The 19,470-nt window shown below is 39.0% G+C and overlaps 1 protein-coding gene across 6 annotated transcripts in view; it reads right to left on the reverse strand.

Moving 5' to 3' along the window:
- LRBA (LPS responsive beige-like anchor protein) overlaps positions 1-19,470 on the reverse strand; it is a 766,998-nt gene that overhangs the window by 13,026 nt on the left and 734,502 nt on the right. For all 6 annotated transcript variants that reach the window (XM_028848808.2, XM_028848811.2, XM_028848807.2 and 3 more), the window contains 2 exons: positions 8,028-8,129; positions 4,580-4,776 (listed from right to left, as the gene is read on the reverse strand). In XM_028848808.2, the coding sequence (XP_028704641.1) occupies positions 4,580-4,776; positions 8,028-8,129 (299 nt within the window). The remainder of the gene's footprint in view (positions 1-4,579; positions 4,777-8,027; positions 8,130-19,470) is intronic.

Here is a 19,470-nt window from a genome sequence, read left to right on the forward strand (position 1 = left end):
GTGAGACAGCAACATTCAGTAGAAATGAGGTTCTCGGAAACTTTCAGCCCCCACCCTGTGTTTGAGTCACTCTCACGCCAGCTACTGTGGTTCAGGGAGAAGAGAGAGAGATCCTCAGGAGTTTTTAGAAAATCATGAGTTGTAGAAGATCTGCCATTTTTCAAAAACCAAATGGACAAAGTTTGGCAATGGTTGAGATATTTTTGGCTTTGCTTTTTTAAAGACTAAGTAGCAAACTCTTCCAGTTCTACAAATGCTACTAGAATGGTGGTGTGTGTTGTGGACTGGGACCGGTGCTCTTAACGAGAAGCCCTGGCATCTCTTCATTTGCACTGCGGACATGCCAATAAGCCTGTTAGTCCCAAGACTTGGCAGATGGTGCCGCCTGACCTCACATCCCCTCTAATCCCCTGCTGGGTGCGACTCCGGCCGGAGGGAGGCAGCCAGCAACCTTGGCACCTTCCCTGAGCCTGTTGGATTTTGACAGCAGTTGGGAAGAAGACTTGGTAGAGAGCTGCAACTTCCAGGGTGACTAAATCCCAGTTCAGCATTTTCTTGCTCCAGGGCTGACAGTGCTCCAGCCTGTGGTTTAGTCAGCTCTAGGCTGTGCCCCTCTGTCCTTTCCTACTAGCGCTGAACAGACAGTACAGGCTCAGAATTTGCTCTTTAATCCTGTAAAATGGGCATCCACAAATGAGAGCCTGTGGACCAAATGCAGCCCATTGCCTGTTTTGTATAACTGTTTGTTTTAACATGTTTCAGTGCTTGAATTTTTCATGACACATGAATATTTATATGAATTCCAAATCTGAACCCCCATAAACAGGTTTTTTTTGTTTGTTTGTTTTTGAGGCAGGGTCTTGCTCTGTCACCCAGGCTGGAGTGCAGGGATGCGATCTTGGCTCACTACAAGCTCCACCTCTCAGGTTCAAGTGATTCTCATGCCTCAACCTCCTGAGCAGTTGGGATTACAGGTGCCCACCATAACACCCAGCTAATTTTTGTATTTTTAGTAGAGACAGGGTTTCACCATGTTGGTCAGGCTGGTCTCAAACTCCTGAACTCAAGTGCTCCACCCCCGCCTTGGCCTCCCGCCTCCCAAAATGCTGGGATTACAGGCAAGAACCACCACGCCTGGCCTTCCATAAATAAAGTTTTACTGGAACATCGCAACACCCATTTGTTTATGAATACTTTCACAGGTAGTTGCAACAGAGAATGTAGAACCCTCAAAGCCTAAAATATTTACTTTCTGTCCATTTATAGAAAAAGTGTGGCAACTCCTAATTATCCCTCCCTACTCCAAAAGCCAATCCTATTACCCCTTCCTCTCCTCCTGCCTGGTACCTCCAAGCCTTGTTTTCTTAGCTTATTAAGATACAAATTTCCTTTCTTTAGTGGATGGCATCGGAGTTTTAAAGCCACTACAAACACCTGTAATCGCATGTCCACCTGGGTGCAGGGGAATACAGATTGTGCTGGCAAGCCAGAAAGAAAAATACCTAATTTCTGATACATTCGCACTGTTCTACATTCAGTTCTAGTATAGCTGCCTTAAGTCTTCACTCTTTGACATATTTTTAAAAAAATCATAGAAAGGTAAAGACTTTCTTAGCCATTTAATTCACATTCACCCAAATGCCAACTTTTAGTAGTCTCTTAAATACAGCTTATTCTCAAGAACACAAAAACACATCTAGGAAATAAAAACCCATGTGTGGAAGACAGTTGCATATTCTCTAAGTCTCATTAACTAAACACAGATATTAAGATATTTTCAAGATGAGCAAAAATCAATATCCTTTTCCCCCATTCATTTCACAAATGGCAGTCTCTAGGGCTGTCTGGGAACTGCAGTGAAACTAGGACAAACAACTATTTGCTACACATAAAATTCAGCTGATGAAAATCCATTAACCTTATGGTTGTGGTTCACTTGAATTTTATACTTAAGCTTTTTACTGGATAAGTGTTACACCGAAACAAATTAAAACCATTAATCTTTAATTCTTTGTTCTAGTAAAGAATCTCTAATCCTGCTTCCATCTGAAATTAAGTAAAACCTGGGCTTTAGGGACTATACAGTCATCAGCATTCAAAACATTTTAATGAACCAGATGCCTCCCAAGGTGAAAAAAGATTTCGCTGCCCTCTTTCATGAGAGGCCGAATTCCTCTTGGCAGCAAGAGCCAGAGTAACATTTAGCAAGCAGCACCTGATCTTCCACTCAAATACTGACAGGCCGCCTCTGCATCCAGGTTGGGGTGTTACTAGAGGGAAACCTCTGGAAACGTGCCCAGAGACACGTTAATCTCATCCCCTGAAATCCTGAGTGCTGTGGACAGCGCCGTGGCTGCAGGGGTTTTAAGGAGGTAGTAGCAGGCCACAGCAGTCTGCTGGGGATGACCACATCCTAAAACACAGCCTCAGGAAGGGAAAACAAATGCGTTCCCCTGGGTGAGTGGTGGTTCTCCCTTGTTTAGGATAAAATAACTTTGCTGCTCTGTACAGGCTGCCTCCTTAAATATCAGCTATTCATAAAGACATCTCAACACTGTCTAGTTGATGGACTATGATATGCTGCTAACCAAAATGCCACAAAGCAATCTGGCATCTAAAATAAAAATAGGTGGGAAGCCTTGATTAGTGCAGAGCTTCCCCAGGCTTCCTGCCTGCAGGGTTCTTGGTATTTCACAGAAACTTAATTTCTGGTCTGAGCTGATGACTAATTTGTTTCCATGGTGCCCATTCCTTATATGGGCTCAGATTGAGGGTGGAGCTGGAGATTCTGCTCTGTAGTGCCTTGGATTCCCAGCCTGTGGCTGCCTTCCTTGCCTCCCGAGTAGTGAGCGGTGAAAGTATCAGTCTCTGGAGCTGCGGGCAGGTACTGCTCATTTTAGGCAAGCTCGCTTTAGTCACACAGCTGCCACTTGCAAGCTAGCATGATAAAGTGCAGGAGTGCTGGGAAAAAGGCAATGGATTGTTTAAGCCTAAACTCCAGCGGGAAATATTATGGAGGGAAAAAGCGATGGCTACAGGGCAGAGAGGAGAAGCATGTGTGCGCGAATGGTCTGCAGAAAGCCTCCCACTGCTGCCTCAAGGAACTTCCCAGAGCCCCTGGTACTAACTGAAATGCCACAGAAATTGCTTCAGTCAGCTGGGGACCTCAAATTATTTTACAGATTTATTAGCGTAGCTGACAATATAATCGCAACTCAAAGTGACAGATTATCCACATTATTATTGTAAAGAAAAGAGGAAAAGAAAATCCTCTGATGTGTAGTTGGTTTAAATGCAGCATTATGGGAAGGTAGGGAAAAATAAAAGCGAGTTCGAGTGTGTCTGTGTGCGTGCCTCGTGGTGGTGGCCGGCAGAGTGCAATGGAGAGACCACAGAGAATGGTGGAGACACAAGAAGGAAGCCATCCACTGAATCAAGAAATGAATCCCAGGAGACACAGCAGCGAGGGGCCTTCATTTCCTCATGTAATCTGTATGTAGGAGCTTTGTTCCCTGACACCAGTATTTACTTAGGAGAAGGGGGTGATCAGACCAGATCTGGGAAAGTGGGAGAATTTATGTCATCTAAGCTGCCTAGGTCAGAAATAGCAATGAGTGAAATATCCAGAGCTAGCCCAAAGCCAGGGTAGAAGCCCCTGTGATCCTACTCCTGCCTCCAACATGTCCTGGGTCCCCTCATTGTATACAGCTCCCATGCCCCGCCAGCCTGATTCTGGAAAATGAAGACCACCCCAGCTTTATTTTACTTTAACCTTCACCAAGGAGTTTGGAGGTAAGAAACAAATAACCCTGACAAACTAGCCTCTGAAAAGAACAGTTCTTACTCTTTTTCTCAATATCTAACACTTGTGGAGTCCTATACTGGAGAGGAAGCAAGAGCCCGGAAGGTCCACTGGTGGTGCCATTTCCGGTAGACCCAGTGGGAAAAAATGCCTGCCTAATTCATAATTTGAACCCCAACTTCCTTAACATGTTTTGGACTTATTCATGAAGAAGTCATATCTGAAATTAATAATCCTAAATAGTCATAATCCCTACTGGTCCCACCACCAAGCTATTCAGATGTAAAGAGACTCCAGTTTTAAGTGTCATCTAATGTACTATTTCAGCTTTCATACTCAGAAAGCAATGTGCAGTGCGTTTTCTAGAAAAAAAAAAATGAGCAGTGCCAGTGAAAGCCACCCAGGATGGCTTCAGAAGCCCCTAAGGAAACCTCTTCTATTGAAGGACCAGCCTCAGCTGTGCCGCATGTATGTGTACTTGGTTTCAATGCAGCCAGCATTATGGGAAGGTAGGGAAAAATAAAAGCGAGTGTGAGTGTGTCTGTGTGCCTGCCTCATGGTGGAGGCCAGCAGCTGGCCTCATCCCCAGCTGGCACTGCTGTGGTGTGCGAAGTGTGTGAGCCTTGTCTGAGTGCTACCTAAAGATTTTTTGTTGGTGTGGAAAAGAGGCCCTCGGCAACCCAAAAATAGAGGTTTCTTTCACGAACCCTTTCCCTCCCCACTTGACACGAGTTGAGGTAAAAGTCGTGAATGCTGAAGAGTCCCCAGGGCACTCACTCTTATGTTATCTTCTGTTTCCATCGTGGCCTGGAGTTTTCCATTCACACTGAATGTACAGAAGAGGCCGTTTTCATAGAATATGACACAATGACCCTCTCTTGAAGCCTGAATGAGTTTTGGTTTCAGGCAGTTTTCAGGACCCTCCAAGGTCCTCAACAAGTCTCCATTCATGGAATGTATGAGACATGGTCCTTCTGAGAAACAAAAGGCAAAATTATTTAATGAAAACAGACAAATACAATCTGAATCTTGAGCACAGATCAAACAGGATTCTAGAACCACACTATAGATGTAGAAAGCCTTTGAAAAACTTCCATCTTACGTGTAAATTATTTTGCAAAATCTCTTCATGTTTGCCAGATCTCACCTTCCACTCAGGAGAGAAGCCAAATCATGTAAGTCCAAGTTCACTTTCCTCAAGAGACAGGAAGTTAGTCTCTGAAATTCATTATGCTAAGAGGCAATACAAACTGGAGGAACTGGGAAACAGGATAAGCTTCAAATTCTAACACAGCTTCAAGGAGGCTGGGATGCAAACAAACAAGGGCTGTGGGCAGCCACACTAAGACCTCTCCTGGCAGGATACCTTGCAGGAGCCCTGAGAGCCACCGCACCGTGGGCCTGTGCAGGGACAGCCAGTTCAAGCAGCCTCTGAGGGCCTTAGCCTTCTTCTCTACAACTGCTCAGTACTTTTTTACACTGAAAGGGGGTCCCTGGTAGTTCTTCTCAACCTCCAAAAAATTCACACAGGAACCCTTCAGCCACTCTCCTTGGCAACTGAGTGAGTCCACCTCCCTGCTGCCTCCACAGCAAGCAGCAGCATCCACCACTCCCAACACCTGGGCAGACCACCAGGCCACGGTGCCAGAGGAGGACAGGCAGCTGCTGGGAGCCCACACACAGCCAAGCTTTTTGTTTCTATTGAGTATCTGCTACATGCAAAGCAAAGAAGGAATAAGGAACAAAGATTGCTTGTGTGATGAGCAAGTTCCAAGAGATAGTCAGATAACAGGGGTCACTGGGGTATGTGCCCTGCTACTCTTCTGGCTAAATTACTCATGACCACATGGAATTGTTGCCTTTTCCCCACAATGACTACTGAAAGCTTGCCCTTTTAAAAATAAGGCTTTTAGCTCTTTCTTGACCACTCAGGTAGTTTATAAATTTTTAAAATATCCACAGGCAGTCTTTGCTTTACACAGTTCCAGCATGCATGAATTTCAGTTATCACTCCTTAAATAACACCAGCCCTCCAATAACATAGTTCAAATTTAGGTTGTCACAGTAATTGCTTAAAGTATGCACTTTTGTGGCTAGCTCTTCAGTCCACAAATCACTATATAAATAACAGATGTGCATCATCATCATCAGTGACCAATCACATCACTCCTTTCAAAATATGTCAATGACTGCTCACTGCATATCTGTTATTCAGGTCACACACAGACAGCAAACTGTGCAGCTGTGTTGCTTTTTGTCTCCCAGTGATAAAGTCATATAATATTTCACAAAAATGGATAATCAAAAAAGGGTATTGGCCAACAAAGATGAAACTGCAGTAAAGAATGGAAAATGATAAAGCTGAAGGTACAATTTGAATTGAATATAAATGGGGTTATAGAAGAAAGAGCTGCTTGTGGGATGCTGACACTGCTGAGACACTGTAGATATGCAGCCAGGAAGGGAATGAAGGAACTCATCAGTGTAAGTTAGGGAAGAAGGTGTAACAAAGATGTCCCAGAATTGAAACCAGCAAAAGCCTCACATTAAAGGAATTCTAGGGAATATTTCATGACATTGAAAGCACAAAAGATGAAATGTTAGACGGTGATCCCAACTTAGAGTATGACAGCTCCCCAAGGCATAGAAAAGATGCTAGCTCCTTAACATGTATATAACAAGTATATTACATGTATATAACAAGTTCAAACTACTCTTGACACGTTTTTCATAAGTAATTATCAGTGTATCAAATGTTTTAAATTACAATGTATTAAGTACATGTGGGTTTTACTACCTTTTTCATGTTATATGTATAACTGAGTATGAGTTTTTATGTTTCGACAAAATTATTATTAGAGACAGGGTTTTGCTCTGTCACCCAGGCTGGAGTGCAGTGGCATGATCATGGCTCACTACAGCCTTCACCTCCTGCAATCCTCCCACCTCACCTTCCCAAGCAGCTGAGACTACAGGTATGCACCACCATGCCCAGCTAATTCTTAATTTTTTTCTAGAGGTGGGGGTCTCACTATGTTGCCAGACTGGTCTCAAACTCCTGGCCTCAAATGATGTTCCCACCTTATCCTCCCAAAATGTTGGGATTCAGGCATGAACTACCGTGCCCAGCCTGACAAAAATTTTTAAAGACGATGGAACAATTGTAAAATTGACCAATGATTATTCAGATCACTTTGTTTGGTTTCAGTTTGCATGCTTGCTTTTACAGTTCCATACTACTGTGCAAAGAACAGATGACCTGTAATATAATAGGTTCATTTTATGACTCCTGTTGGCTCAGGATGTATGAAATTATTGAGTATAAGGGAAAAATCCAGTGGTTATAGAATTCTTGCTATCATTATTACTATTTCAATGTTTTGACCAAATTTATAAACACAATCCTTTAAATATTTAAAACACCTTGTTAGCCAGACTATTATACTTTAGGACACAGGTAAGGTGATCCAAATACTCTGTTTCCCCACCAGATAAACCTAAAAGACGTGAGATATAGTACTTTCTTCTGTGTTCAGACCTCAGCTCAGAGCAGAGACAGAGAGATGGATAGACTATTACGACGGGATAAGCAATGAATTGGAAACAGCTCCGTTCCTAGTCAGATCCTGATTTGCTGCGTGTGCTTTTAGCTTGCTTATTATCTTGGGCCTAAATATATGATGCTGTTTCCAGCACAAACCTCCAGGCAAACCAGCTTAAGTATCTTTCTACTCCACTCTCAATGCCATTGTGGCTCCTGCCTCATTAAAACAGACAGGGTCAGGGGCTTCCGTTCAGATGTAAGATGGAACCCGGCCCAGTAACAGTGCAGAAGAATAAACAAATATACAAAGATGTTCCTTGTTCCTGCTTCATGGGAATATGAATATTAACAGGATATGTTTGTAAACACATCTTAAACTCTTCAGAGCAGTGCTGTGAAACAGAACTTTCTACAGTGATGGAAATGATCTGTATCTGTGCTGTCCAATGTGGTGGCCACTAGCCATATGTGAGTACTGAGCCCCTGAAGTGTGGCTAGTGCCACCAAGAAACCTATATTTTAATTTTATTGAACTTTAAATAATTTAAATAGTTCCATATGATTAATGGCTAGCATAACAGACAGAAGCTTTAGAAAAAAGGTACCAAATTAATCTTCGGTAATTTGTTTCTAGAAGACAGCACGAAATGCATCAATTTTGTGAAGGTACCACAGGTTTACCTTGTGAACCACTCAACACCAGGCCTAGCTCAGCACAGACCGCAGCACATGTGACCTCATAGTCATGGCCTGTCAAAATGGCCCGAGGAGCAGCAGTCTCACCTTTAGGAAAAAACAGATAAAAAGAACAAATCAATTCAAGTTCATGCAGATTAAATAATCAACAACTTGCTCCTAATTCCCATCATGCCTATTTAATTTATAGTTTGGGAATTTGTCCAGCAATCCTACTTTAGGACTCGATCCAAGTTATATACTATAGTTTGATTATGAGGACCACATCCTGCTAAAATGTCAAGTAACCTTTATGTGATTACCAAGCAACAATGGTTAAAAACTCAGGGTTAAATATAACAAAATCTGCATTCCAAAATGCCTCATAAAAAATTAGCCCCTCAATTAGATGTTTTATGGTCAGATGACTATAAAATTAGGAACTTTGGCTCAATTTACATTTCAGAGAAAGGCCTTGCCCCTCCCTCTTCCCTCCTTATCCTCTGTGGACCGCTGAAACCCATCATAATGAAGATAGTCTCAACTAGACTTCCACTACCTCCACAGGAATTCTGCAGCCCCTCTCTTTAAATACCTATTCTCTCTACTAAGCTTATGTATTTTTCTGATGTATGAATTTCATGGGTATATTTCTCTGTAGTTCATTCAAAGAACCAAAAATAATAATAATAAAAAACCTAAAAAAAACCAAACCCTTACGGATAAGTCTACAGATAGTGACTGAAAATGAAGGGCAGTGGGTGGAGAAGGGGGGACAGAGGAGGAGTATCCAAAAAACGGCAGATGTTGCCGAATACTTTCACAAGTAGAAAGAACAAGTCATACTGTATGTCTGTCCCAGACTAAAAAGAAAAAGTACGGTTGGTTGGTTGGTTGGTTGGTTGGCTGGTTGGTTGGTTGGCTGGTTGGCTGGTTGGTTGGTTGGCTGGTTAATAAGGAACCCACCATGACTAAATAAAACAGTAATGGCCTTGATTTGTTGATTGGTTCATGCCAAGCCACAAGGATAAACCGGATTCCATGTCTAGCCTGAAGAATACGATTTGAAAACTAAAGGAATCCTCTACTTTTATAGTCTCTAAAGGTAAAGACACAAAAAGTCTTTCCAAGTGGAGAGCAGGATTCTATTAGCATTCTTGATTTCTTGATTTGGATTTGTTTTATAGTATGCTTGATAACTAACACTGTGTAATCCAGAAGAGACAAATGTGCCCACAGAGTAGGTGGCTACCAGCAGCTGTGGAACTCTGTGGAAGAGAATTGCTTGTATCTTAACCCCAGACAGCTGACTATCCTTGGAGCAGTCAGCCACTCAGAGGGAAGACGTCCAGCAGCTCAGAAAAAACCTACTGAAAACCTACTGTACTTGGAATGCTGCCGTCAAAAAACTAACCTGGCTTCCAAAGTGGGGGTTCTTCCAGTAGGTCACTGGGTTATTTGAAATTTTATGCAAAATGTATCTACATGCCTGTTTTTCTAGGTAGCAGGGGAGGAAAACAAGTTTTACTGAATGGACGGAGGTCCATGACCAAGAAAAGCTGAGAGGCTTCTACCCTGGAGAGGTCTAGTCTCTGCTTGTAGCCCCACTTCACCTGGAGCCAGCAGTCACTTCAGGTCTAGCCTTCCACACGACAGTTCCAATGCATGTACCAGAGTACATAATACAGGGCCATATCCCCGCAGTGTCCTTCAAGGCTTTGGTGACTAGGTAATTCTGAGTGGGACTTAAGTTGAAGGGATGTCACACAGAACTCTGCACCACACTGGCAGTGCTACGTGCAGCCAGCTGCTGGACCTGGCCTACAGACTTAGTGATAAAGGGAGACCGAAAGTGACATACGAAGAGGCAAGGGGATAGGCAGAACAAGGGGCTTCGTTTCATTTGATTCCAAGTTTTAAAACTTTTCTGGGAGGCAAACCTACCTTAATTAGAAAGTTTTCGTGACATTTCCCAAGCCACAAAGAATTTGTCACAAGAGCAATTTTGTTTCTTACAAAGTCCAGAAATTTGGGAAAATTTTAAAGAAATAAAGCAAATAATGTAAGTCAATCTGAACTACTTAAGATTCTGTTAGGATCCACAAATTTTAGGAATAAGTATACTGTTTTAAAAAATTATTGGCCAGGTGCAGTGGCTCATGCCTGTAATCCCAGCACTTTGGGAGGCCAAGGCGGGCAGATCACCTGAGATTAGGAGTTTGAGACCAGTCTGGCCAACATGGTGAAACCCTGCCTCTACTAAAAATACAAAAAATTAGTTTGGTGTGGTGGTGTGTGCCTCTAATCCCAGTTACTCGGGAGGCTGAGGTAGGAGAATCGCTTGAACCTGGGTAGAGGTTGCAGTGAGCCGAGATTGTGCCACTGCACTCCAGCCTGGGTGACAGAGCAAGACTCCATCTCAAAAAAATAATAAAATAAGAAGTTATCAATACTTTAGCCCTGATTCTTGATTTCCCTTTTCCCCAGAAGGCTGTACATTCCACAAAAATACCATACAATGTTGTTTCTGAGATTACTGTCTAATTAGATCCATTGGCAACTTTTTTTTTTTTTTTTTTTTTTTTTTTTTTTTTTTAACCAGCAATTAAAATCATTAAGATCTAAGGGAATATATTTTTGGTGTAATTGTTGGTTTTTTTTTGTTGTTGTTTTTATAAGTTACCATTTCATGGATGGTGAAATTTGTGTTTTAACTTGAATTGTCTTGGAATTCCTCAGTGAAAAGTGAAGGTTTGAAGGAAAACTGATGTCAAATGAAGGCATTCTAAGTATAAGACAAAGTAAACAAAGGACAGATAGATAATGGTGGTCCCAGAGGACAACGTCACTTAAGCACATCAGTGCTAACTTATTGTTTTCTCAGAAGCATGGTGGAAGAAGGGAGAGGATTGCTGTCAATTTTCTTTCTTTCTTTAATGTAAAAGAGTTGAAATACTGAGAGTTTTCTACGACTATAAAGTTAAGAGTTTAGGAAGCCTTGTGATTAACCCCAGAAGGTGGGTTAAGATGCAAGCATAATTTTTTTTTTGTAAACTCATAAGATTTTTATCATCATGCTTTGCTTACAAAATACTAGTTTCCAATAATCCAAACTTTATTAAATCATTTTTCACTCCACAAATCAGAACACACACACATGCAGAGTAATTTCAAAACTGAAAAAGAATTTCTTCTTTCCCTAGGGCCTGATCTCTAAATAAGGAACTGTTCAGTGCTAGGACTTTGGCTTCAAAGTTTGGCAAAATGTTTGCTAATCCCGGAAGCAGGTTAGACAGTTCAGGAAATACAAAAAAAAAAAAAAAAAAAAAAAGAGAGAGAGAGAGAGAGAAAGAAAACCAAATTAAAAGCATAAGGGTAGACTTATGATCATTAGGTTCTCAGGTAACTGGTTTCACAGTCACTGGATTTCCAGTAAAAAAGACAGTGCTACTTAACTTTCCTCACCTATAGGAAATGTACATTACTGGCCTCTATAAACCCACATACAACAATATAAGGAGAGATATCATGTCATTCCTCTAAGAAAAGCTGTTTCCAATCTTCTTTAAAGATTGTATTCCCTTTATTATCTGCTGTACAGATTGAGCATTCTTTACATTTTCTACTTATCAAAAAGTACATTCAAAATAAATACCTACTATTTGATTTTTATAAGTTTTATAATAAAGAGCTTGAAATAGTTACACTTCAGTATAGCAAATATATGATATGGGATTTAAATCAAACAGGTCAAAACTGTTTAAGTTCAATGGACATTTTGGGAACCACTTGTAATGAAATTACTGGGAGTAGTGGAGATAATCGGAGGCAGAGCAGAGGCTTTACATGTGGCTCACAGAATCTTTTTATGTCTCTGTAGTTACACTGTATACATCATCCTGGATCACAGCAGAGCCCAAGTGACGACATCCCACAGAAAGGAAAGGCAAAATCCCTCCATATCTATGTACATTTCTGTTTGGAAAGCCTAGAAACAAAATCTTGGAACCATATAACTCATTCTCACTGCAGTATTCTCAGAAATCTGCCCCTCCCAACTACTTGTCAGTCACGTAGATTTTAATACCCAGCAAGAAATAATCAGCTCAAACAAGATGATTCTGGCCATATATTACTTTTCAAAGATGCCAAAGCTATCAATAATCTCTCATTGCAGTCTCTAAACCGAATGAAGAGCAAAAAAAAAAAAAGTCTTCTCAAAAATATCAAGTTAATTCTTTTGATAAAAATTTGCAATAGTTAAAGGATACAAAAAGTCTTTACCTTTGCTTTCTGAGATAGTAGGATCTACCAAAGGCTAGACCATAAAGCAGAACAGATTCCCTTAAGAACCTTTTAAAGTCTTACTGCTTGAAAAATTGTCATGGCCTTCAATAATGCTGAGAGAAAAATTTATCTTGCTGCTAGTTTAAGGGACTACACTTCAAACTCTTCTTAAAGAAAAATAAAAAGAGAAAGAGGACAGACTTCTAGGACTGCTTTGAAAAGCTTGAGCAATTACTTCAAAGGAAAGGGTGTCTTTGTCCGGAGAGCAGGTTTATGACTACTGATGCAAATCCTAACCAAAGGCTGAAAAGGATACTGAGTGCATCTTTATGGTTGGCCTTAAAGGAAGATGAACAAGTCAAATGAGATTAAAGACAGCCCAAATTCTGCTGCAAATACCAGGGCACATCAGGTTTTACAGAGGCACTTCTCTCAGTACATAATACTAGATATCAATACCAACTTACAGAGACAATTATAACAACCTAACTTGCATTCAAGCAACACAAGATCTCTGTAATGACCACTTAGCATTTATACTGGACTTCTGTTTTAAAACATTAGGTGAAATATTTTAACACCACTAGGCAGAATAGCAAATGCTTTTATTAGTTGTGTTTCTCTGGTGCCCTCACAACATTAAGTATATTTATCTAACAGACTGCGAACCACTTAAAATTACACCTGAAAGAAGAGAAGAGGAAAGAGGAATTTCTCTAGTATCTTGCTTATAAATATTCAGTGAGAAGAATATTTCATAAGGTCTATATCCATTAGGGAAAAGAGGTGACAATCCAGGTAAAAATAGATCCGACATGTATTTCTGGCAAACTTGTAGTTACTTTTTAAAAAGTGAATAAAGTTCTCGGTGTTTTGGCGTCATCTCCTTACTCTTATGAAAATTAGATCACTTTGAAATGCAGTATAAAGTTTTCACTTGTAGGTTAAATACGTTGTTGTTAGCACAGTGACTTCTCTTCATTCCATTTTCTCAATACCATCTATTATGAATGAAGCGAGATTAAACATTTTCCTATTCTTAGTTTTATAAAACTAAAATTATTTCTTCCAATTAATACTTAGTTTAGATGACTCCTGGCTGAGCCAGAAAATAACATATCCCATTTGTTCGTCCATTCATTCCTTCACTCCTTCATTCACTTAATAATATTTATTGAGTTTGTATTCTTAATATGTGTGAGGTACTATGGAATAAGGAAAGGAGTAAAACATGGCCTTTTATTTAAGAATAACTTGATTTTAAAGGATCATTGGATCTGGTTTTGTCAACAGTACTATAAACCTACAAATTATAATTATAAATATCTATGCTTGTAAAGGTCAACATAATAGTACTGAAGTCCATACCACTTGTAACTAATTTTGAATGCAAAATCAATATTTAACAATAATTAACATGCTTAAAGACATAATTTTCCTCATTAGTAAAAATGTATCACCTGAACTTTTATAGAGGAAAATCAAAATATAAAACCTGCCTTTATTAAAAAAAAGGAATAATTTCAATAGAAAACAAATTAAGAAATAAAATATATTTGTTTAAAAAGCCCAAATACATAATGAACTTATTAGGCATATACATTATAGATAAAAAACAAAAATATATTATACAATATATGCCAGTCATTTCCTGAAGACGGATACCTCTATTTTACATGTGCCTTTTGGACCATTTAGTTACAATTGATTACTACAAAACATTCATGTGAAAACTGAATACCAAGCTTTCTCCTGTGGCTCACCATAATGGTAAATCCAGAAAGGAAATGGCTTTGCTAAAGCGGAAGTGAGGTTAAATATTTTTTGAACCTTTTCTATTAACTTCCTAGTTTTACAAGGGAAATTATACTGCATTTTAATTATGCTTAGAAAAATGACTTGAAATTTGTTCTATACATTTCATCTTCACCAAACTTTTCCCTTCCCCTATTCATCATGGTCTCTTTGGTGAAAAATCATAATTTGATTAGACATATAGACTACAGATGACAAGCCATAGCTGCATTTAGAGTACAACCACCATCAGACGGGAAATTTTAGTAGCATATTCTTGTAAATAATATTAGAAGTATTAATGCAAGACAAGATAATGTTGGTACAAAGAAAACGGTAAGTCCTTGGTATGTAACATTTCTCCTCCTCTCTCTCTGATACATAATAAATGACTGTAACATGGGAATCACCCTCTAAGTCCATGGTTGACCCTTGAACAACATAGGTTTGAACGATATGGGTCCACTCATATGTAGATTTTCTTCTGCCTCTGCCATTTGAGACAGCAAGACCAGCCCTCTGCTTCCTCAGTCTACTCAGTGTGAAAGACAACCAGGAAGAAGACCTTTATGATGATCTACTTCTACTTCATGAATAGTAAATATATTTTCTCCTTGTGATTTTCTTAATAACATTTTCTTTTCTCTAGTTTACTTTATTATAAGAACACAGTATATGATACATATAACATACTTTAACCAACTTTATGTTATCAGTAAGGCTTCCAAGTCAACAGTAAGCTATCAGTAGTTAAGTTTCTGGGGAGTCAAAAGTTATATGCATGTTTCTGACTGTGTGGAATGTGGGCACCCCTGACTCCTGTGTTGTTCAAAAGTCAACTGTACATTAGAAAAGGGGTTTATATGAGTGTGTACCTACAATTATGTACTTAAAGTATACCCCTTAAATGTGTATTTGAAAAATACAAAATCCTATACCATGACATGTATTGTCATAAGAACTCAGTATAATGCAGTTGTCTTTTTATGTCTCTTGCAAATACTAAGAATGCTTTAGTGATAGGATTGCATCAAATTCTCTATAGCTGATATTCTAATTAAGTGTATAGTTTAGATAACTCTGACCTAGACTGCCTGAGTTCAAATCTAGGCTCCAGCACTTGCTAGCTATGTGAGCTCCCTTGGGCAAGTTTCCATAATTCTAGTAAGAAGATCCTAAAAGCGTCAAGGCCCAGGGCAGAAAGTAAAGGCATATTTATAATTTCTCCATGCCTCATCTATAAGTCAAGGATAATAACAGTAGATACCACACAGCGCTACTGTGAAGATTAATGAATTAATGTGTAAAGCGCTCAGGATGGTGCCTGGCATGTAGTGAGCACCCATTAGTATCATCTGTAAGTAGTAGTAGCAGCACGCCAGGCATAGTCGCTTATGCCTGTAATCCCAGCACTTTGGGAGGCCGAGGCGGGTGGATCACGAGGTCAGGAGATCGAGACCATCCTGGCCAACATGGTGAAACCCCATCTCTATAAAAATACAAAAAAATCAGCTGGGCGTGGTGGCGCCCACATGTAGTCCCAACTATTTGGGAGGCTAAGGCAGGAGAATCGCTTGAACCTGGGAGGTGGAGGTTGCAGTGAGCCAAGATCTCACCACTGCACTCCAGCCTGGTGACAGAGCAAGACTCTGTCTCTTACAAAAAAAAAAAAAAAAAAAAAAAAAATAGTAGTAGTAGCAATAGAATGATCCCTTTTTTCACTCTCTGTTATAAACAGTCCTTTCATTGAAAGTATAATATCTGATCCTATGCTGCATAAAAGCTAATTAGAGATGGTTCTCTCCTTGATAATTCATATAAATTCTAATACAGCTACTAATATGTGGTAGCCTAGAGGCTAAGAGTGGGGAGTTAAGGTACAGTACAGTAATTAGGTACATTCCCCAAATTAAAATATTTATTATTATTTTTTTTAGACAGGGTCTCACTCTGTTGCCCAGGCTGGAGTGCAATGGTGCGACCACAGATCGCTGCAGCCTAGACCTCCCTGGGCTGAGGTGATCCTCCCACTTCAGCCTCCCGAGTAGCTGGGACTACAGGCACCACACCCAGCTAATTCTTTTTACTTCTTGTACAGACAGCGTCTCCCTATGCTGCCCATGCTGGTTTTGAACTCTTGGGCTCAAACAATACCCTTGTCTCGGCCTCCCAAAATGCTAGGATTACAGGCATGAGCCACTGTGCCCAGCCTAAAGTATCTTTATTGTCTCTGATTATCAAGGTATTACATGCTCATTATAAAACATTCAGATACTTTAGTAAATTATAATGAAGAAAATGAAAAATTGCTTCCAAATTCACTACCTATAAATAAATGTTGCTAATATTTGTGATCATTTCATACTTTTTCTATGAATATATGTACATAGAATACAAGGGTATACACATACAGGCATAGGTACTTATGTTATACATGTAGCTTGGTGATCTTTTACACTTAGCAGTACAAAGAGTGTATCCCTCCATGTCAATATTACAAATTTGTATATCTTTGTTAATGCCTGTACAGGACTTCATTACATGGACATATCATTACTATACTTAACTAATGTGCTTCTTTTTTCCTACTTGCTTGAGACTTCATTTGTTGTCTTCCCATGGAGGGGCTTGGTCTTTGGTTCTAGGTAAGCTATGGCTACTGTAGCTGCATATGAGTGTCTGGTAACATAAACATGGTAAAATTCTACCCGCCAAAAAGAAAACAGGTAGAAAATTTGCTGAAGTGAAATCTTATTCAGATTTGCTGAAATGCAACATTGAGTCTGATTTTTATGAATATAAATTAAAACTGAAAGTTGGTTTTATCTGTTTATCCTAAATACCCAAATTATTTTAAATTATTTATAATACATTCCCCTTAATATTTTACCTTCTTTTGTTAAAAAATACGTAAGTAAGGGACTCTAAAAACTATAGAGGAATTTCATATCTTTAGCTATTAAACACTCCTGACCCCACTCACCCCAAGGAAATAAGGCAATCTCTCAGTTGTGCAAAGTTACAAGCTACAAGAATGAAAGCTTAAAAAGCTCAACAGTCATGTAGCCTTAAGCCACAAAAGGCATTAACAATTCAGAGAATTTTTTTCCTATATAAACACTTCAAATCCAAAATCTGAAGTCTTATCAAACACATTCATTTTCTCACTTAAATGTGAAAAAAATTACTTTAGAAAAATTAGCAGATAAATGATATGTAATGATATATAATGACTCTGTTAAAAGATCAAGAAAATCAATTTTTAAAAATTTGTTAACACTTACAAACTTCTGCTCTGTAAAGCCATATAAATGAGCATAGCACATAAAAATTGAGGTAACTAGAAAAAATAGGGTTTAACTGTTGCTTTGTAAAAAAAAAAAATCAGATTTAAATATTGAATTTCACATAAAAATGGTTATCTTTTCATAAATTATCAGTAATATCTAGAGTAAAATGTGAGTTACATAGGCACAAAGCTGCCGTAGAATTTCTCTTACGAAATGAGCGTTTCTGCAAGGTAGTAAAGTCAGTCTACTATGTTGTTCCAGGAAGCCTTAATTAAGTGTATCCTTGGTAGTTCTACCAATAATGTCATGGACCCCCCTTCCCCCACACAGATTCTGCAATATTTTAAAAGCAGAAGAATCCTACATTTAGTTGACTAGAAGGAATTTTTACTTTCTTAGACTAATTCCAACTATTGTTTGAAATTAAATTTCCCATATGAGCATAAAGTGTCAAGACAACTTTCTTTGGCATGGCACTATTAAAACGGTCTACATATGAAGATACTCAGTTTCAATCTGAGGGTATAAATCATCAGTTCTTCTGTTCTCATATTTATATGGCTATAACCTATGGGCTGAATGGTACAGTCATTTTTCTCTGCAACCAAACAAGGTAAATAAATGTGATATATTGGCATATCACCCCGCCACTCTGCATATGGTGCACATTAAGGTTGTATTCATTTGCCATATGAATATAATTCCTTTTTACCACATCTACTATTAGTTACAAGCAGTAAATACAGAGTTGTTTTGCTGGAACTTGAGGGCCTGCATTACATCATGGAGCACTAAACATCCTGGACCTTCTGGAGAATTTCATAGACATACTTTTAATGTCACCTGAACTTGAACACTGCCAACATACCATTTGAAAACCTTCTTGATAAATGCTTCAAGGAAAAAATAAAAACACAGGGTAGTTGTAGTGTGACAGTACATTCTAAATGCAGGCCCAGAAGGGAAGGTCTTGATGAGACACACACAAGAACTCTTGTTCCTGACAAAGGATCAGATCAAGAGTCATACCCAGGTATAAAATGGTTTCTTGTTCCAAGCATTACCTTCTTATTCAGAATCTAGTGAACATAAGCAACCTAAATTTAAAATACCATCCAAATAACTTCCTCAACTGTAACTTATTGAAGAGCTGTGATCAAGAAGCTAGCAGTTTATTTCTGAAGAGCTGTGATCAAGAAACTAACAGTTTATTTCATCACAGACTGTGGTACTTTCATTAGGCAAATACTGTGCTTACTTTTTCCTTACACAAAATATTTATCGTACAGTTGCAAATCCAGGTTAGGGTGGGGTAAAAGGAGGAGTAAAGTGATTTCTTTTTAAGAACTCATATGGTTCAACACAAATGTACATACCTTGACATTTGTGACCCTTAAATAATAGATCACAGGCAATTAAAAACAAAGTACACCTGTCTTAACCAAGTACCAATTTTCATGTTTCCCAACATTAAGTCCCCAAATGCATCCAGCAGATGGTGCTCTAGGACACCTACTTACAGAGAGTAATATTGTTTATATTACATCCACCTATATTTTGGCAAGACAAAGAATAAGAATTTATTAGTAGCTTCAGTAAAACATACTAGGCTTCACAATAAAAAGGACATAATTCCTAAATATGCGTACAAAAATATGCATACACATAAGCACGTGCACAGAGGCAGCCAGTAAATAATTCACACCTGGACATGTTATGATACTACTTTTCTTACAGACTTGATGAGTAGTCTATGTGTATCAGTAGTATTTATAGTCACATGGCAAGATCATTCTAAATTCATTAAAAAAAATTTAGAATGCCTTAAAGTTAGAATTCATTTTTAATTATAGCAGGAATGTCTCATTAGGGTGATACTAGTAAAATTAACAACAGTAGGATTTACGGTAATGACTTACGTGATTGATGAGCGTATAACAAAATGAAGTTTTAGACAGAGAAAAAGCAGGGCAGCTATGGCATACAGTACTTTAAAAAACAGCTCTGTGGTCTGTTAGTGCTAGCCTTATGGTTAATAAAACCTTCTTTCTAATTAACGGTGCTGAAATATTCTTGAA

This window comes from Macaca mulatta, chromosome 5, assembly GCF_049350105.2.
Source record: "Macaca mulatta isolate MMU2019108-1 chromosome 5, T2T-MMU8v2.0, whole genome shotgun sequence".
NCBI lineage: Eukaryota > Metazoa > Chordata > Mammalia > Primates > Cercopithecidae > Macaca > Macaca mulatta.